The sequence below is a fragment of the Centroberyx affinis genome, unplaced genomic scaffold (assembly GCF_046629955.1).
Source record: "Centroberyx affinis isolate AG114_WGS23_722 - 3 ecotype Tasmania unplaced genomic scaffold, CSIRO-AGI_Caff_v1 ptg000562l_1, whole genome shotgun sequence".
Lineage (NCBI taxonomy): Eukaryota > Metazoa > Chordata > Actinopteri > Beryciformes > Berycidae > Centroberyx > Centroberyx affinis.
Genome location: NW_027279205.1, coordinates 320,900 through 341,509, shown reverse-complemented (window position 1 = coordinate 341,509; position 20,610 = coordinate 320,900). Strand labels below are relative to the sequence as shown.

The following is a 20,610-nucleotide window of genomic DNA, read 5'->3' as shown; positions in this document are numbered from 1 at the left end:
ACATATGATTAGTCTTGAAAAATGTAAATTAAATTAGGTTAAATTGTCTTGAATGGTTATAAGGCTGATTATAAGGCACTGTCCGATGGTCAGCAGAACACTTTTGTAATCATAAGCAAAATTAAAATAGAGGGGACTCAAGTGAAAACCCTAGATTAAATTTGATACAAAAAGGGTATAACTGCCCTTAATATCTTTTTGTAGAATGTCAATTTTGTAATTCTAGTTCCTACGTTACATTTTGGGTAAAAAAAAAAGTTGGCATCATTTACAGTTTTGTTTTTGATCTGCTATTAAATTAGGAAAATATCATTTATGCCCCTTTGGCTCTAAACCCTTGCTATATTTTGGTAAGAATAGGAGATATAACATGAGTAAAGTTAATTCTAATTAAATATAAAGACCTGGATGTTAACGAATTTACCATCTCTTATATTAAAATTAGATTCCCAACTGATATATGTCTCCATCATTTGTCTGTGAAAGACCATAAGTGCGTCATAGATTGTTATTTATAGGCCTACCAATTAGCAAATCCAATTAGCAATAAAGAGCAGAGACATCCAATACACAGGATCTGATGTAACTATCCCTTGTTCTATTAAACTAGGTTAAGAGAGAGAGTACATAGAGCCCTGAATTGGATATAAATAGCAATGAAACAAAACAGAACAGAACAGAAGCTAACCGTGCATCGCGGACACAGCCACTCTCCGTTGGGGATCTCGGGCAGCGGCGGGTTTAGACAGTGGATGTGGTAGGAGGAGGTGCAGGTGTCGCAGCATAACAGCTCCCCTCCGTCCTTACACACCCGGCAGAACTCCATGTGGTCGTCGTCCTCCTCCTCCACCCCCGCCGGGACCCCCACCCCGACCCCCACCTCCGACATCACTCTGTCCTCGCACTCCTCCTCAAAGTCCTCGAAGTCCTCGTCCTTCGCTTCCCACTGGATTCCTTCCTTTTCCTGCAAAACATTTGATAGATAAGACCAGGAATCCTGAGTACTTAAAGATCTAGAATGAGTTTTTGAAAGACCTGCTCTTCCCTGAAATTGACTGCCAAGGTGAATCCAAAGTATGATCTCTTATTGATTTTGAGTATTAAATCCACTTCAACCATGACGGGGAGATGTAGATAACAGGGAGGAGATTGGTTAAAGAAGGACATTTAAGCCTTAAAGACAATTAAGATATGGCTTGTGCAAGAGGGAGTGCCACTCCATATGAACAAGTTGTTCCTAAAGTTGTGTCCTCTCAGTGTAAAGACCGCCTGCTGAGGACCACAAAAGGACCACAAAAGGACCACAAAAGGACCACAAAAGGAGGATATCGTCTGTCATCTACAGTAAGTCCTGTCTGCTGAAAAGCAGAACTGAGCCAAATAGTATTTGCAATTACTTTCTATTGTTTGTTTTACCCATTATGTGTGTTATGGGTGGAGTTTAACACATTGAACAATATGAGTGCCACAACTGAGTACCTTTCTTTGACTGCAATAGAAACAATCTGAACTGCCTGAATTACCTAAAACTGTTTGAGTAAAGGACTGTCAGCTGACGTAACGCACCCTCTGGCGGCCATATTGGAGGTCCACTGTTCTTGGGCAACAACGGCTGTAAACAGCTAATTGTGTTTCTAAATGTACAACTTAGCCGTCTCAAATGAATGGAAAAGACAGGGTGAATTTCTGTGCTGTTTTGGACTGGGAGCTGATCATTTCACCACTGATCCATCTGATTGATTTTGTGTTTAGATATCAGATTGTGAGATAGCTAACCATACTGTATATCATCACTGTCTTCTTGTAAACACTCTGATCTGCACAATAGCTAAAGTATCTAGCAGAAGTTAGCATTAACATGTTAACACTAACGTCAGTTGCTTTGCTAAATTAGCCTAGTTAGCAAGCTAACAAAGCCAAAAAAAAAAGTTTGTTCAGGTTAACTGAGCTGACTCTTAAGTGTGTTGGATTAAAGACTAGGGCTGAAGACAAGATGATTTACTGTGTCACAGTACATTTAGAAACAAACCTACCCTATCAGACCATTTGCTTACTTACTTATAACATTATTGAATGGATCTATGCCCACACCACCACTTTTTCAGATATCTCTCTTTTTCTAGCCAAGTTGTTAAAGGCCTATATTTAGATGTAATTTGCACTAAGTCAGTTCTCCACTGCACTTCAATGATGGCCGTGGTTGCTTGGAGATTTGTGATGCAACCGCAAGGCCTTTATTCATCTGGTACTCCAAACAAGTTAAAACAAATTATTTGTAACTTCTTTCTCACCCAGGTTTGCTAAGTAGCCTTAGCGCTTGGAGATAAATAAATGAAAAATGGTTGTACTCACGCAGTGCGGGCAGCTCCACTTGCCCTCGGGGGCCTTGTCCAGCTCGGGCTCCAGGCAGACGAGGTGGTACGCTCTGGGACAGGTGTCACACAGGATGATCTCCCCGCCCTGCTGACACACCTCGCAGTAATCCTGATGGTCCGTCTCATAGCCGTCCCCTTCCTCCTCACCTGGTACTGGAGGGGGGATACACAGATAGACGGACACAGAATGATAGGAAACAGAAATGAATAAGACATAATATGTCTGCTATCAGTACAGTGATACATGCTATGAAAATGTTGAAGTAATTCTCCAAGAAAATGCACTTGTAAATGTAGTTATTTTTCAACACCGAAAACTAACCAAACTGAGATAAAGACTGGAATTAAAGCTGCACAAGGCAAGAATCTGCCTCAATCTCAAAGTAGAGACAAGCATCCCATTCTTTGAAATTCAGACCCTGCAGGTAATTCAGACCCTGCAGCTTTGTCCTATTTGCCCAAATTAAATTCCGGTATTAGGTATGTACACTTCTCCGTCCACAACAACAGTGAGCAGCGCTCCGTCCAGAGAAAGCTGGACTCACCAACGTTAGATCTTTTACCTCTCGTCCCTTTGGTATAAAGCATCACAGACAACATGATTTCTGGGTATTGAACTTTCAAACAGTTACCTCTCGCTGCCATTTGGAGCCGCCAAGGTGTAAAGTTGCCAAGTGCAGCTTTAAAATCACAAAAAAAAAGCAAACACAAATCACCAAACTTTTCATTTTCATGATCTGAAATAGAGCATCAATGGGTTGGAAAAGCACTGGATTATCCCGATAAATTCCCAAAAAAGTTCAACTCAAATGGACAGTCTCTGGATAGATGTGAAAATGCTTGATATAATTCTAGATGTATACCACATGGTAAGCTGTGTTTACTTTTCCTCTTCCTCTTGGCAGGCCGTCCCCGCTTGTTCTTCTTGACGCGGCCGGAGCTGTCGGAGCGGACCGAGGAGCTGTGAACGCTGGAGTCCTCCTGCTCGGACTCGTCCTCCTCCACATCCTCGCTCTGGAAGACAACGAGAAGGGGTTGACGAAGTGATTGACGGAGGGATGAACAGGTAGAAAACAGGAAAAGAACAAAAACCAAGTTGAGATTGACAGAGAGAGGACATTCAGTGAGATACATCAAGACACCCAAGAAACCTCCAGCTATCCATTCATCTTCTCATGATCCATTTGCTCGCTTCAGTCCCCTATAAACATTATACTGATACTCACTGAGCAGCTCTTCTTCCTCTTGGTGCCTATGGGCCCCAGCTTGATTCGAATGGGTGCCATCTTTTTAGCCTTGGCTACAGCTGCAGTCTTCTTCTTGTCGGGGACACGAGGACTTTTACTGCGCTTCTTATAGCCCGGGCCTGGACAGAAGGTCGAAGAGTAAAGGGAATATTTGAGAAGGTAGATGGAGGTACAAAACAAGAACGAAAGAGTGATGAGTATATTAGCAGAGGAAATAAAATATTTGTGATGAATAGTCCACTAACCACATTGTCTTATTAACATGTAGACAGCAATACAAGCTACCAACAGCTTTTCACAAGACATCAGCATGTGCCTAAAGATGATGAGGGTCAATTCCCACAAGAAACTTCTCACCCATCTCTCAGCTATTTAATCCTCTTATCATTATAATGTCTCAGTAAGAAAATTATTTTGAGATAGGACTGCACACTTTTTTCCACATCATTTTTGTATCATTTCTGCTTTATTGGATTATTATACAGTCAAATGTGACACAAAAGCTAGAAGAGAGAGGGAATAAAAGGCAACAACATGCTGACAGCTGGCCTTAAACTAATAATACAGGTGTCATTCATGAAAGTAAGGGTTATATTTTTCTCTACAGTGAGTCCACCTTCCCACTCTGGAAGCTTGATTGAATGAATTGAATTACTCTTGACTTAATTGAACTGCATGCTCAACCAACTTCTCCACATCTGTTACAGTAGTAAATGATAACAATTTGGCATCACCCACTGACCTTTGCCCTCTTTAGTCTTGGCCTTGCGGAGCGGTGGCGGCTGCGGGGGTGGCTCCGGGGAGGCGGTCGCCGCGGAGACCTGCTCGGCGACAGCGATGGCGGCGGCGGCGGCGGCCGCTGCTACGGCGGCGGCGTTGCCCTTGAAGGGGTTGTTGGAGCTGAACTCCCTCCACTTGGCCCCCAGGATGGTCATCATCTTTGACATGGGGATCTTAGGGTTCTTCTTGGCTATCATGGGCCTGAGAGAGACAGGTTAGGCTGAGTTTAGGTTTACGGTTTCATTGTTTTGGAGAGAGAAACCATATAGGTGAGTCTGACACTTTCTCAGCATGTTTAGTTTACAAAAAATGCTCTAAATTTAGTGGGCCTATTATAGGAATTTAAATTTTCCTCTATATACATATATAATCAAAGATGTTTAATGACAAGGCTGTTAAACTGTGATTTTGCTTGAGTTGTTCAATTTAAAGTGATTGTGTTTTCTTTTTTACAAGCAGTTTCAGACAAACTGCAGTCAACACAGCACAACCAGACTTGGTTTTAATTGGCACACCTCACAAAACAATTGTTGAAATCCTTGTGATCAGGCAGGTTTGCAGCATTTGAACTCTCACCCACCTAGAAAGCAGGTTTGCCTCATTTGAATTACAAGAGCTGGTTTTGTCGGCCAATCAGAGTCCAGTATTGTGACTTAGTCTTCAAATTAATTCAATAAATACCCTTTTAACTACACTATATTTATTTGAAAAACATCATTAAGATTATTAATCTTATCCTGAGCCATAGTATATTTAAAAACAAAATCTGTGAAACCTTAATAATACGGGACCTTGAGAGCATCAGCACTTGCCACCTGCTGCTACCTTTGTTAGTTACATTTTTTCAATCAAAATTCAGCTTGCAGAGATTTCTTGAGACTATTTGAATTCTTAATGCATAAAAAACAGCTGCACATGAAAAAAGACTGGAACTTAAACACAAAAGAGCTCTTCTGAGAATAAAACTGCAGCGAAACTCAGCCTGAAGGTATGTTGGACCTCTGAATTATGACTTCCAAGAGGTTTGCGGCATGTGGAGATTGTACATAACGTGGCTATGACACCACCATTGTGTCAACAGTGCTCATGGCATATCCAAAAACACCTCACATTATCGCATGTCTGCACAAAGAGCGGTCGTGTGTGTCAGAGGTTTGTGTGTTCAAGCCCCAGATGTGATACTGCATGTATCAACATGGACACAAAATTGTCTCGGTCTCGGTTTCCCGCACAGCCACAGCCGGGGTAAACAGCCCACAACAACATGATTCTCTACACCAGTGGTTCTAAAACTTTTTGGCTCGTCCTTAAAATGAAGCGATGCCTACATGGGTGAACAGTTCACCCAAGAAATGATTTTCTCTTTTCAGGTTGTTTCATTGATTAATTAAAACTATTCAGTATTTCACAAGAAAAAGCTAAATTTAGAGAAAAATCTCATTTGTATAGCAGAAATATCTTTTTTTCCTATCTCTTAAATCATCTTGTGACCCCCCCAAAATTATCCTGCGGCCCCCTGGAGGGTCCTGACCTCCAGGCTGAGAACTACCGCTCTAGACCAGTGGTACTCAAACTTTTTGGCTTGTGACCCATTAAAACGACTATGAATTTGTGACCCTGGTGAACAGTTCACCCAAAAATGATTTTCCCCTTTCAGGTTGTTTCATTTGATTATCAGAGGAGGCCTAGAGGCTGGAAACAATTCAGTATTTCACAAGAAAGAAGCACAAATTAGAGAAAAATCAGACAAATTACACATGATAATACATCTGTTCAATAGATCTATGTCCCATAAATCATCTCGTGACCCCCCAAAATTATCTCCTGACCCCCAGTTTGAAAACGGCTGCTCTATATGAACAGAGCAGGAGTGATACCTCATGAACTGGCTGAAGGCTTTGTAGTTGGTGAGTTCCTTGTAGTCTTCCTCTGTGAAGGTATGATCAACATCCTCCAGACCCCACTCCTTCGCCAGCTGGCCCGACGTCTTCTGCTCTATTGGCTGCAGAGAAGAAACCGCCGGTCAGGCCAGTAAGATCACGGCTTCATATCTTGGTGTTATACTCGTTTTAACATGACAAAGATGTTTTTTACCTTTGTCGTTTCCTCCTGACTGCTGTCTCTGTCCCCGTCGTCTTTTTTCTTCTTCTTGGTTTTCTTCTCCTTCCTTTCCTTGTGCTTCTTCTTCTTCTTTTTCTCGCCTGATCCATAGTCGCTGGCCGCGCTGTCCGAGTTGTCGCCGTAGTCTCTGTCTCTGTCCGAGTCTCGCTCTACATCGCTGTCCTGGGAAGGAGAGAGGGAAGGAGGACAGAGAGAATGAGGGAGAGGATGGATGTGGAAAAATAATGAAGACAGAATAATAGAGTTATCAAAGTGTCAAAGCGAAGTGATTAAATTAAGACACTTAGAGCATTATTAACTTACAATCTTCTTGCGTTTTTTTGCTTTGACAGGTTTCCCCTCTTTCTCTTTGTCTTTCTTCTTTGTGTCCTTCTTCTTGGGCCGTCCTTTCTTCCTGGCGGGGCTCTCCCTGTCCGATGTCTCCCCCTCTTCGTCTGGGAAGTACAGAGGAGGAGGAGGGAGAGGTTAACGAAAGAGGGAGAGACAGCTATCAGAATCAGATGAACAATAATCTACTCAAACCGCTTCACGACATCCAGCTAATCCCCCCTGAACACAATCATGCACAACAAAAGCCGCAGGATAGTGGCGGTGGCTTCCGTGACCTCTGCCCTTCACTGAATTGCGACACATGCCAAATTAGTTCCGGTTAGTCAGTGTGTCGTAAGTAGATTTGACAGCTGGTGCTCGTTCAATACAAAGCATAGGCATAATTGGTTTATAGGAACGTGCCTATATGGACAATGCAGTAGCGTGACCAGCAGCTTTTGAAACCAATAAACCGTGATCTTTTATGATTTCCGTAAATCCTGATCAAGGTTATATATGGAATAATACAATGACCCTATTATTTTAGGTGTTGTCAGCAATACTGAAAGATAAGCATATATTGTTATGTCAAAGTACTTAATGAAATATTTGTTTCATCAGTTGCGAGCCATATCAAGACAGAAATACAAATAGTTTAAAACCTCCATCTTTTACCTTATAAGACTCGAAACCACAGAATTTGAACCTTAATCTGAGAGTCTGTGCGGCTAAAATCCAAACATGACTATCTTTCCTTTCATGGAACAAAAATGATGTGAGAATATTAGCCTGGCTATTCCCCATGGTACCTGAGCAATATCACAACCACAGCTAACTCACTGGGAAAGCAGTTTAACCTGGAACCTGACCTGGGTTGGAGTGAGAGAGTGAGAATGAGAGAGAGAGAGAGAGAGAGAGAGAGAGAGAGAGAGAGAGAGAGAGCTGCAGCTTCAGAGAAAATGCAGTAAAGCAGTAAAGCATAACCAAAATGAGGGCTGCGGTCGCCGCCATCCAACCAGCCTGTTTGATAGGCTACATTTTGTTACATGTTATTGTCTGCGCTGCCTTTGTTGGTGCGCGCTCCCACACCAGCTACCCCCCCACCCCCACCCCACCCACCCCCCTACCCCCCTCTCCTCCCTCCTTCCCGCGTATCCGTGCAACGTGCAGCCCGATAGAGGGACGCCGGGGGCGGCAGCAGCGCGCACTCAGGTCTCGGTGATTCAGAGGCCGCCAGCGAGACGGTGTGATGAACTGGAACGACTTCCTCGCGCCCTTTAACTCCCACACCGGGATCCCGACCACCGCCGTGACCGCTGCTAGAGGTCGTGGGGGGGTTAGAGTCCGCCACGGGAAGCCCAACACTAACCCTAATTGATTTGTCTGGCACTGCGGGTGGTCCGAGAGTGGAGCTAATTAACTGAACCTTAATGAGATGCCACTGTAATATCCATGAAATAACCCTATAATTTACCCTATTACTATACCCTATAGGCTAATATTATCACCTATAATATTTCTATAGGAACTTATAGTGAATCTTGAGTTTATAGTGTGACCTTATCTGACCATGCTTTAAAGTGTTTTATCCCCTGTGGCATCACTGTAATATTCCTACAGTGACTTATAGTTTTGCTGTCATATTTGCATAGTATAGCCTACATCAAAATGTATTATAGGGTTATTATAGCTCTTTTCCATCCTGTGTCTGTTTTTTCCATCCTGTGTCTGTTGTCCACAACGTTAAACGGGGGGCTCACCCTACAGCACAGCTAGCTTTTTTCAAAAAGCAAAAACAACACACTGCTACTTTGATTTCTACTGTTGCAGTCTGCTTAGACAAATTCAACCGTTACTCTCTGCATCCTTTACTTTCACTGCCACACCAAAGCAGAACTTCACTCTCACAGAAACTTCCAGAATGTCATATTGTGCCACGCATTGGTCATTTATAAATATATTATGATGGCATATTTTCTGCCATTGTAGCACAGTGCAAGCCCAGTAAACACAGCATCCCATGACATGGAGGCCTATATAGAATGAAAGCCGAGTGTTTATGCTTTCAAGGTAATTAAGTAGCAGCTAGGCTAAGCTACCAGAGGGGGCTAAAGTGAGGAAAACACTCTCACACCTTCTGTCCCAGAGAAAGTGAGCAGCATGCCGTGTCCTATCCTGAACCGTCGCTGTCACGGCGACAATGGGGTAGGGGGGAAGTTTCTGCCACACACAACAATTTCACACTATCATCCGGCTTTCATGCCCGCACAGCAAAACGCATCACCTCTCTAGATCCGAGAGAGATATCAAATATAGCCGATGGCCGGGAGTCCATGTTTTCTGCCAGTCCTGCCGTGAGCTTTTACCCTTCAGGGCGACCTTATTAGACTTAGCCTCAAATCATTTACATGTCATGCATGTCTAGGAGCAGTCAAAGGGATTAAAAAAACAACAAAGCAGCGTTGAGAGGCATCAACTTTGAGCTTTGCATGTTGGAGAATTGGGATTGCAACGAAAACCTCCGTGGCAAGTTGGTTTAAAGTTGAATTTCAACTCTTTGCTGGGATGTGTCCGGGGGAGGAACGCGGGTGCAAAAAATGGGTCTGCAGCAACATAGAAGCAGATCGGATACGGGCTGCTATAGTGTTCATGCCTTTTATCCAAAAAATTGGAGTTGTAAGTGTGTTTCTTTTTGTATGCGCGCTCCCGTCTCTCTCCAGTCTCTGCTGTACCTCCAAAATAATACTGTGCGCACGGCAACACATCGGTGCAATAGTTGGGGAATGGGCTACTTAGGCGGTGTAGCATGTGCCTTTTTCATAAAAATTTGGACTAGTAAGTATGTGTCTATTTTGTACGCGCGCTCCCGAGTGCTCCGCTGGTCTCTACTGTACCTACACAACTGGACCTACAGAAGCATAGTAGCAGACGGGGCATACGCTGCAGGATTAGGCTACTTCTAGCATGCCTTTTCGCAAAATGTTGGTATGAGTAAGTGTGTTTTTATTTCGTATGCGCGCTCCCGACTTCTCCGCCAGTCTCTACTGTACCTGGCGCGGCTGGTGTTGCAGTTTCCCGAGGCGCCGCCGGCGAGTTTATGTCGCTTGCGTTCTCGTCTAGGTCTCCGTCGTCCTCTTCTTCATCAAAATCTCCTCCCTCGGAATTAACCACCATGCCCTCGTCTTCCTCACAGGACCGGAGAGGAGAGGACATTATATTCCTGTCATTGGATCCGTCCTTGTATTCAAAAAAGCGTATTCTTCCCCGAATATATGATATTTATTTAATATTCAAATCGGCACAGAAAAAAGTGGGGGGCGTTTTGGAATATTTTACACTAGGCAGAGCAACAAAGATGGCCGCCCTCTTATATTTATTTTTTAACAACCCCCCCAATAAGAAAAAATCCCCTTACATAAAAAATGGCTGACTATATTATTTCAGAACGCACCCCCCTCCTCCTTTCTCTCTCTCTCTCTCTCCCTCTCTCTTTCTCCCTCTGCTCGCCCCCTCCCTCCCTAAAAACGTACACATTGTTACAAGAAAAAGGGGTGTGTGGCTGCATGTAAGTTACATTGTTACTTGTTTGTTTCTTTCTCATCTCCCCCCCCCCTCCCCACTCCCTCACCCCGGATCAGTCACGAATCCGACAGACTTGCCTGGTGTCACTGTCACTTGCAAGATCACACGCAACAACTCTCGCTTTCTGCATTGCAGAGCCCGACACAAATCTATCAAATATGGCCACCTTATATTCTCCGGAGCCCCCACCGTTGTATAAAAATTATTTTGGAGCAGGAGGGTTGTGTGTATGTGTGTGCGTGTGTGTGTGTGCGTGCGTGCGTGCGTGCGTGTGTGTGAGTGCTGGGGAGGGATTGAGAGAGGGGGGTTGGGAAAATCTGCCGCAGCCATGCCCAGACTTACATCAGATTGTATTGCTTAAAAATTAACTACTTGTGGTGGGGATAAAAACAATTCAGGATATGCAAACTACATTTTCCCCGTCAGAGATCACCGTGTTAAACAGTTCAGTGTGAATCATTATTTCCAGTGCAGATGGTAAAAACAAACTGAAGCTTTATTCTGAACAGCCAGTGTGGTATCAGCCACTCACGAGCAACAGTCTCTGTCAACTGGATGGCAGTAAGGCCATGGGAATCCCTAGACCCCGGCCAGCCCTCAGTCGCCTCGCGCTCAAGGCACTTTTGTTTTGACAAAAGGAATTTTGATTTGCCTTTCACATTCAAGCCTCATAACAAAACGGGGGGTCAGACGGAGAAAAATCGTGGCACCGCTGGGCAAAAAAAAGAAAGAAAGAAAAAAATGAAAAATGAGCTCCAACACCTGCATCCCAATGAGTTTCTGGAACATTTTGTACAGAAAACATAAAAACAACGTGTTGCTGTCAAGAGCCATATGTAGCTTATCTTTATATTAACAACCTCCATGGCCTTCATTTTATTGCACTCAGTAAATTTTATTGAAAAAAAATAAAGAAATAAAAAAAACAGCAAGATGCTTTGAGGGAACAAAGCAGGCAGATGAGCAACAGCAGTGCAAAAATGCTTCAGTAAAAATGCTTTAACAGAATAAGTCAGTGACCACAATGCAATATTATTCATATTTCTCATTTAATATATTCTATGCATGTAACACACATTACAGTGTCACACAGGTCCATATGCATAACTCTTCAAAGTATAATAAAGCCTCTAATCATAGGAGCCCTAACAGGATCTCTGGTCAACTCACTATAACCTAAGTGCCAATCATCCCTCCTGTTCTAATATATTCTCTTCCTCTCTACCTATCAGATGCGAGCAGGGAGTCAGAACTCGGTGAGGTCGTCGTTGAAGTGGAGGCAGACGGACGGGGTGAAGAGGTCACGGTCCATGCGGCTCCTGCAGAGCTCCTCGTCCTCGTCCCGCACGCCGTTCTCGCCCAGCGTCTTGCTCATGTCCAGGCAGACTCCGCCGTGCTTCCAGGTGTAGCTGGAGGCGTGCGAGTTGTAGCGCAGATACCGCTGCAGGATTTCATCCAGTGTCTCCTCCGAACACACCTGAATGAAATGTGTGGGGGGAAAAAATGAGTTAATGAGTTCTAGAAAACTCAAATCTCTAATGTGAATCCATGTTTCTAAAGCAAGAAACATCTGCCAGTCAGCAAAAGGAGATCTCCTGTCAAAGGGAATAAAAAAAAAGTCCCATTCAATAATTTGGTTGTTGAAATTATGGGTCTCATTGCATATTTATTTGCTATTGTTAAAGTTAAAAATCTACTGCAACTAAAATTAAGGTCAGTTTTACTTCAAGGTTTACAAACAATACAGATGTAAGCACATTTTTTTACGGCCTGAATATGTATATAAAACTCATGTTTAGCTGTCATGTCAGTCATCGCATCAATAGCACAATCAATTCATTTGAGAGAGTAAATGTCTTCAATGAAATAAATGCATAAACAGAGCCGGTCGCCAGGCAACAATGTTTCAACAGGGGGAGCCATACTGATATTCGAGACTGGTGGTGCAAGTTCATTGACTGCATGCAAGGTTTTATGGTATTTCTTAGGGATGGGACAATCTGCTCATCTCACGATACGATTCAATACGCGATATGGGGTTCACGATTCAATAAAACCACGATACAATGCAATAAATAAAATTTCAATGGCATCAAAGTCTAGCTGTGCAGAATTATGTTTATTTCTGCGCCACAAATCTTTCTAGCGATGGCATTGGCTTGCTAGAATGTAAACAACAATTTGAAAAAAGGTCATTACAAAGTGCAAATAATATAATTTTGATGGAGAGCTTGTGAAATTGTGATGGTCAAGTGTCTCATTTGTGATTACTACAACAGAGTAAAATTGAGCTAATATTGTGATTCATTCTTCTGTCTATTGTCACATTTTTGTATTGCGATGTATCGAATTTCGATACATCGTCCCATCCCTGGTATTTCTGCTTCATTTGACGAGAGACGGGAAAGACACAAGTGACAAGCATGTGACAGAAGGTGAGAGCCCCACCCTCCCACCTGCCGCATTCTGTCTACAGTATATATGGAGCTCTTGTCATCTTGAAGCTTTAACACTGATAAATGGATGGCACGTAAACAAGCATTTCAATTACGACTCCTCCTCTCTGCGCACTCGACTGCTGCAACAGGTGCTTGAACCACTCCAGCTTGGCTTCCAATGTCCACAGATGACAAGAAGGGAATGTGCCTGATCCAACGGGCAGCACTTGCCAAGAAAGAGAGAGGGCAATGCAAGACAAAGGGGGAGGAGATGTGTGTGTGTGTGTGTGTGCGTGTGTGTGTGGTGTGTGTGTACAGCATGGATGCGTGTTTGCCAGTGAATGCTGCATGTGTGCGTTTGTATCTGTGCAGTGTAAGTGTGTGACTGGAGCCCCCCCCCCCCCCACGAAGCCTCTGGCCGCCGAGGAGACTGCTGTTGCCAGATAGGGCGCCTGGCGGAGGAGCTCACTGTGTGTGTGTGTGTGTGTGTGTGTTGCAACATCTTTGCTCTGTGTGTGTATATGCTCACACTCGTGCACACCCTCACCCGCAGCACCCACATGTGTATTTCTATGCTCGTGCGTGTGCATCTGTCTCCCGGTGCGGTGCGACGACACAAACCCAGCCAGGAGTCCCTGGTACGCCGCAGGCCCTGACACACTGCACTACTGTGCCGCCGCTCGCTCGCCCCACCCCCCAACACCCACCCCCCTCACCCCCCCACCCCCCGCTGTGTCCGTTTGGCAGGGACTCATGTCGAGGATGAGAGGGGAAAGCGCCTCCCCTGGGTGCTGCACGCTAGCTAACCCAGATTTTATGCAGTGTGACACACAGAGGAAGACACCGGCACCTGTGCTCCATTCAGAGCTGCGCTGTCTGAGCGGTGGCAGCCCACTGAGCGGATGATGGGTGAAAACCATTCATGCAGCAGCGGGATATGAGGGGAAAGTTAGAGGAGCTTCACATTCATATGTTAAGTGTGTTTTTGCGTAGTTCTGGTCAAGTCCTTTTCCCTTATAGTAACATTTTACACAACACAACTAAGTGTTTTAAGTGAAAGTATGAAGTGAAAGTCTTCTGTGTTTTCTCTTGCACAAGTCGGTTAATGGGTTCCACTTGTGGTTTTTCCTCCCTTAGAGGCTTTGGAGCTTCTGAATGAGCTGCAGCAGTCTTTCATTTGCTTCAAAATGCTTTCGTCTGCTCTCAGAAAGCCCCCCCCCCCCAATATCTGCACAAAACCCACCACCTGGTACAGTAGGTACACAAACTAAACTTCTCTTCCAGTTAGGAAAACCCACTATATAACCTGGTATAGAGTTGTAAGAGCAACCAAGAATGTCCAAGAAAGCTCCTTCATCCCAAATGCAATCACCCTACTGAACTACTAACTCCATTCTTCTTCATTGCTCACATGTTTTGATATTAGTGGCTATGTCTATTGTTTATGTGTGTTGTGTTGTATTGTATTGTATTGTATTTTATTTATTGTACTGTGTCACATTTTAACCAACCTAAGCCAAAGGCACATTTACACTGCGGAGGACTATAAAGTTCTATTCTATTCTATTCTATTTCTGTTCAGAGTGTTAAGAGATGGTCCCATGGAAAATTTTTCGGAAGAACATACCCAAAGTCAGGGAAAGACAGTGGGATGATTCCTGCTGAGCAGAAATTAACTGTTTGCCAACTATTGTGCATTCCCTGAAGTTAAAGAGAACATCCAACTATCAGACTAATTTTTGTTGACAAATAGCAAAACTATAAACTACGGCATGCTCACCCCATTTAGCAATACTGCTGCCATTATTTATAGTATAGAGAATCTTCTACGTCTTTCAACCAACATATGGACATGCTTGGCTAAAACTCTACGCATCTAGGTTCTTCTACCATATTATTCATTATGCATGTTAAATACAGAGGTCATGTGTGGAATATTAAAAGCCTATTAATAGTGACAGCTCAATGCACCAGCAAGTAAACAGTAGAAGGCAACATGAATGTGTAAGAGAGACACTTGTGTTGGTGTGAACTCAAAATGCAGTAGAATCAGCTATTTGACCCCCTAGTTATTACGTCAAATAATCAATAAATAATCAATATAAAACAATTGGTTCTACAAGATCACTATTACAAGGATTGTGGGCAGTGTAAACACTATCCCAAACAGCCTCAAAAACATTGACATCTTGGGGTTTTACAGGTATGTTTGCCGTTCACATGCACATCGAGAGCTAAGATACTGGAAAATGCTTTTTTAGTAGATAGTTCACCTCTAGCCGCTGCTCCTGCGATGTCAGGGTGTTGATGATGCGTATCCACCTGGTCTTAGCAGAGAGCAGTCCCACCTCGTACTGGGTGTCCCTCCACCAGGGCCGGCCGAAGTCGTTGGCCCAGTCGGTGCGAGGGCAGGGAGGGGGCACGTGCACAAAGCGTCCCCGGGGGGTGTAGTACTTCACACAGCAGGTCAGGGGGTCAACATGGGTCAGGATCTGAGGAATGAGGAAATCAAAAACACAAAGTGGGTAAATAGGGAGCAAAAGCTAGAGATGTTCACTGATTTATTCTTTTGGCCTTTTAGGTTACTACTCACATCTTTGGTTTTAGGGTCAAACCAGTGGCTGATGTCCTTTCCTGCACACTCGATGATGGGCAACAGGAGAACATCACCTAAGAGAGAAAAGTTTGTAATACTAAAATAAAAAACTGTAAAATACACTGTCGCTGAACTGAGGTTTGTTGCATGGTTGATACTCACCTTTGTATTCGTTCATCAACGGCGTCAGGTCACACACCTTGCCCAAGAGTGACACCCACAAGTCATCGATGGTATTGTGAGCAGACACTTCGCTGGGAGTGAAATACTTTGGTCTCGGCATGACTTACATCTGCCGCCTGTATGTTCCGTCCAAAACAGAGAAATATGACACCTTTAATGACTTATAAAGTAGACAAAACATCTAGTTTCACTCTCTCGTTACATTGTAATGTTGTCCAGCGTTACAACAACGTCCATAAACAGTTAGTCTTGTTACTGTGGCAACCATAACGGCGTCTGTCAAACAAACTTTTCTTTTTTTTCTTCTTTTTTTTTAAGTTTATTTCCGCTCAAAATATGTTATGTGTATTCTTCAACTTATTTATTGTGTATGCTTTAGTAAAAACAAAAATGAAGAATAGACTACGAATTCATGCCGAGTGAGTTTCCGGTTTAGCTGGTCCGTCAGGGAAATTCCTCCGTTGGCAAATGAAGGAGAAGAAAAGGGGAATGGCAACAATGATAGAAGAAAATGGTCCATCGACCCATGTATGTATTACTTTCTTCAAACACTGAAGTGTTTTACTGTACGGTATACATTATTTGACGTGTCATGGCAGAGAAGAAAAGGTGTATTGGTGATTTGCAGCAAATTTCATTGGCATGGCTGCTGTGGTGACGTTAGCCGGCGGCTAACGCTAGCTAACTATATTTAACTGATCTGTCACCCGTTAAAACTATTTAGGATTACTAACTCTCGCATACATTAGCCATCTACTTAATGTTATGGTCTACAATTGGGGTTAGAGTACTAGGTAACTATCTTGGTAGAAGCAGCGCCCACGGTTCTTCTCCTTACACTATGTATTTTCTTCACCTAACGTTATCTATAGACCTTTTTATCTGAAAAGACCAGTCAAACATAGCCAGGCGGGGGCGCAGATTTGTCAAATTTGGGTATAATTAGCAATGAGGCTGTTAACCTCTCCGTCCTCCCCAAGGACCAGACTGACCTGTCGTCATCGTCCCAGGCCAGGCAGAAGCTAGAGGGGCTGCTGAACAAGAACATGAGGATCCGGATGACAGATGGACGGACGCTGGTGGGACTTTTCCTCTGCACAGATCGGGACTGCAACGTCATCCTCGGCTCAGCCCAGGAGTTCCTCAAATCCACAGGTAGGTGCAGACAGAGGTGACCCAGCAGTCCTGGGAAAGCAGTGTGCAAGGATGAGGTAGGGATTTACTGCTGCATAATCTGAATAAACTAAATATGAATAAAACACTAAATTGCATCTAAAAAAAAATCATTAGAAAGTCAAAGGTGAAAAAGTCAGCAACACATTCACCAGGACTCGAGTGAAAAGCATGACTTGTTGCTTAAGTGGAATCCTGACCTCAGCCTCAACTTTTTCAACATGTTTTCAAACTCTTCTGATCACAGCAACAGCACAGTAGTCACTAAAATTAAAACTGCCATAAACCACCCATAGGAGAGTATTCATCAGGGATGTTTCTTAAAGTCAAATGATTTGAGGTTCCTCTGGACGGCTTTGGTATTTGGAAGAATCAATAATTTGAATAAGATCACAGTAAACCCTAAAATCAGGGGACACTTGCATTAACCAATCCTAGTTCATATTATCTACTAAAATAATCCTTTTCTACTCAAGTTTGTAAAAAAGTATGCATCATAAAGTGGTTTTAAACTGCATGAAATTTGTTTTCACATCAATGTTGATACCGCTAATTGTTGTTGCGATGCATGTTAAAGCCCTAAATAACAAAAATCTTAGTGTGAAACACTAATCGCAACATATGGAAAATATGGGAGCTATGATTTAGAAGTGCTGGTCAGGTCACGTGACGAGATAGGCCTCAGTATGAATAACAAGGCAAACTGGTCTCAGATCAGCACCCAGATTTTAAGATATGATACATCTAGAGTCTGGGCTGGGTTTCCCAAAGGTGTGTTTTCTGAGTTCTTCTTTGTTGCATTGTAATCTGATCGACAAAGAGGATCTTTGTGCTAAGATGCTGTTGGGAAACTGGGTCCTGCTCAAAATCTTACAACACTGTGTCCACTGTACAGCGAGTGTTAGGAGCAGTGGTGGGACCCCTATCACTGAGCAAACACTTTATCACACATGTATGCGTTTAAGTGACTCTGATAGTGTTCTTGTGTCGTTTTGTCTCCAGACATGTTCTCCCAGGGTGAACCCAGAGTGCTGGGCCTGGCCATGATCCCCGGCCACCATGTGGTGTCCATCGAGGTGGAGGCAGACAGTCTGGATGACACACAGGGCTTTGGAGCAAGCCACTGACCCACTCCCTGCCTGGAGGACTAGCATGCAGCGTGACTGGCTGCCATAGAGCTAACTCTGCGGCTGAGGCCGAGCCCAAAGGAGAACGGACGTCTTGATCGGGGGATTTAATCTGTCACTTCGCATACAAAGATGCAGAACTCCTGTGTCAGTGCTCTGGGTTTAGCCGTCCCCCTACACGTGAAGAAATGATCATTTGCAGTGACAGCTGGACAGTGCAGCATGTGTTTAAATGTCTGTGTGTGTGTCATGTTGGTATGTTAAAAGGTGTGTGTGACAGAAGGCATGGGCTGTTCCCAAACGGCAGATAAGTGTGGGTGGAAATTTGAGTTTCAGTGCAAAAGTGTCTTTGTTTCATAATATTTTGAAATAAATCGCTGTATTTGAGGCTTTTTGTATAACTATCACTGTCAAATAGGAATAACATTGAGAATAGATTGCAATTATTGCTTAGGCTCATTTTTAACTGTTGTGTATATGAACGTGCCAGGTGCAACACGGTGATCAAGACGGACGGTTTGTGTAATGAGTCACTGTTTACCATTGTTATTATGCATTATCAAGAATCAAGAAATGAGGACAAATTTGGCTTGTTTCAATATTTTAATACATGTTTGAGCATGTCAGCTGACTCAGTTTGGCAACATAAAAACTGATGCAACTAAAAACCAGAAAACCCTAAAAAGAAACCAAGGAATAAACCCGTCCCAGGCAGTCGATTTAAATACAAAGGATTTGTCACATTCAGTTCAAACAGTCAAGCAGTGACTAGGATTCAAAGCATGTACAGTTACATATCCTTGAAATTAGGTTGAACTTATAATAGGTGAACCATTATTGATGAAATAACTTAATTTGTGATCGAAAAGTGAGAGATCCTCTTCAAAAGAGCATCCTCTTCATTCATGTTTATACTGTAATGTCTTGTGTGGCAGTGAAACTGAAGCCTCATTTATAAAGTTGCACTTGGATTTCATCCCCAACTTGATCAGTTTTCAAATTGTACCTTGGCATGATCTTTTAGTCTGATGGACTAATATTATACAAACACCTTTCATCTATAATGATATGTGCCTCAGCAGTCTGAACACATGAAAAAGTTGCATTGACCTGCATTACAAATGTTCTTAAGTACTTGCCAGTGAGCCTTTGTTTTTGTATGTTTCAAATTAATTAGTATAAATACTTATTCCAGTAAAATAAACCTAGTGAGAATAGTTACCCCTAACTGTCACATAACTTCAACTAGAGGCTTTTTAATGACAGGTTCAGTATAACAGTTTAACATGGATTTCTGTGCACATTTCTGTGATGCAATTTGATCATATTTCTATAAATGAGGCTCCAGGATCGCCACTAAAGTGACACTTGGTTTGTGGAGAGTCCTTGGAAAGGTTTTAAAAAGCTAGGAAACACCCTCAGTAACATTTCAGGAGCGGAACAAAAGTGGAGTGGTTCTTCAAACAAAGGAGAAAAGTGCAAGTTTTCAAAGACGGGCTTTGAAACAAGTGACAAGGGAAAGATGACAGTACTACAACTTCAAGTTTTTTTTCAGTTAACTGTTTTGTATTGGGAGTGTTAACCAAGTCTTCATTTTTTTGCAGTTGGAAATATAACCTATTGAAAATGTAATATTTGCCCACAAAAATATTCTTCAAGTCTGTCTGCTCTCGTCCGATTAATCATTAAAGGGAAAACGCACCCAAATACAGAATTCACACATTATTCCAATTAGACAGCTAGCTCACTAAATACTCCTGAAAACGAACATGTCTCTGAAGGCTAGAAGCCAGGGAACCAAGAGTAATTTGTAACAAAATCAAACAACACATCCAGGAGTGGCTACAGTGACTTGAAATTCATAGAATTTCAAAACCTCCACACCCACGAGTTTCATTTCATAGTGCTAAAAGGTTCTGGTATCAGAAAATGGGCACATTTCACAAGACAATCATGTAGTGTGTCAGTCTCCTAAAGTCTCTCTCCTATTTAATGTTAATGGAGAAGCTCAAGAAAGTGTCTCTAGATGTCATTACAGATCAGAGTTATTTCTCTAGCATAGAGAGAGTTTTACATAGTTGTCACAAATGTAGAGTGAGCACAGGAAAACATGTAATTTCCATTTTAGGATTCCGACTTTAAAGAATACTGCGAGCAGAAACCAACTGACAACACACCGACAACCCTCCTATGTAATTTTCAAACCAAACAGAAAGAGCTACTGCATTAAAAAGGAGTCCCTTGGTAAAAGGTCAAAGAATGGCACAAAGAAAGAAATAAGGAGTAAGACCAGACATCCCCAAAAAAAACCAAAAAAAACAGAAAATGCGCCAAAACGACTGCTTTCAACCACCACCTTGCCATTCCGAAGGACTGAAGCATTGATGCAGGACTTCATTTTACAGTCTCAGTAACCATGGCGACAAATGAATCCAACAGTAACCGTTGTAAGTTCCATTGTTTCTGTGGTAAAAAAAAGTCAGGTTTTTCCCCCTCTGTACAGCTCAAGCCACCGCTGCACAGACATCGCATTAAAAAGTCAAATCATCAAGGTTAAAATTAACCCACAAAACTCGTACACATCCAAGCTGAAGCACAAGCTTTGAGGAGACTCCAGAAGTTCCTCCCGTCCTCCGATCCTCCGTCCCAGAAAAAAAAACAGTCCCCCCCGTCCCCTGG

The 20,610-nt window shown here is 43.0% G+C and overlaps 3 protein-coding genes across 4 annotated transcripts in view; 1 reads left to right on the top strand and 2 right to left on the bottom strand.

Annotated features, from left to right (window-relative positions):
* chd3 (chromodomain helicase DNA binding protein 3) overlaps positions 1-10,126 on the bottom strand; it is a 43,295-nt gene extending 33,169 nt beyond the window's left edge. Inside the window, exons 1-9 of the mRNA XM_071518257.1 lie at positions 9,883-10,126; positions 6,827-6,957; positions 6,497-6,685; positions 6,280-6,404; positions 4,365-4,603; positions 3,603-3,741; positions 3,239-3,402; positions 2,353-2,528; positions 689-964 (exon numbers count right to left, since the gene is read on the bottom strand). Of these exons, the coding sequence (XP_071374358.1) occupies positions 689-964; positions 2,353-2,528; positions 3,239-3,402; positions 3,603-3,741; positions 4,365-4,603; positions 6,280-6,404; positions 6,497-6,685; positions 6,827-6,957; positions 9,883-10,045 (1,602 nt within the window). The 5' untranslated portion in view covers positions 10,046-10,126. The remainder of the gene's footprint in view (positions 1-688; positions 965-2,352; positions 2,529-3,238; positions 3,403-3,602; positions 3,742-4,364; positions 4,604-6,279; positions 6,405-6,496; positions 6,686-6,826; positions 6,958-9,882) is intronic.
* A 1,420-nt stretch (positions 10,127-11,546) lies between these two features.
* Positions 11,547-15,731, bottom strand: cyb5d1 (cytochrome b5 domain containing 1). The gene is made up of 4 exons (XM_071518312.1): positions 15,611-15,731; positions 15,446-15,522; positions 15,126-15,344; positions 11,547-11,891 (listed from the first exon to the last, which is right to left on the bottom strand). The coding sequence occupies exons 1-4, from the start codon at positions 15,729-15,731 to the stop codon at positions 11,661-11,663; spliced, it is 648 nt and encodes a 215-aa protein (XP_071374413.1). The 3' UTR covers positions 11,547-11,660.
* A 351-nt stretch (positions 15,732-16,082) lies between these two features.
* naa38 (N-alpha-acetyltransferase 38, NatC auxiliary subunit) lies at positions 16,083-20,584 on the top strand. 2 transcript variants are annotated; one of them, XM_071518293.1, is made up of 3 exons: positions 16,083-16,159; positions 16,612-16,786; positions 17,807-18,462. In XM_071518293.1, exons 1-3 carry the CDS (start codon positions 16,100-16,102, stop codon positions 17,929-17,931), a joined length of 360 nt encoding a protein of 119 aa, XP_071374394.1. In that variant the 5' UTR covers positions 16,083-16,099; the 3' UTR covers positions 17,932-18,462. The 2 variants fall into 2 exon arrangements, with proteins under 2 accessions (XP_071374394.1, XP_071374395.1); XM_071518294.1 differs by having other exon boundaries at positions 16,103-16,159; positions 16,642-16,786; positions 17,807-20,584.
* Positions 20,585-20,610: the final 26 nt, after the last annotated feature.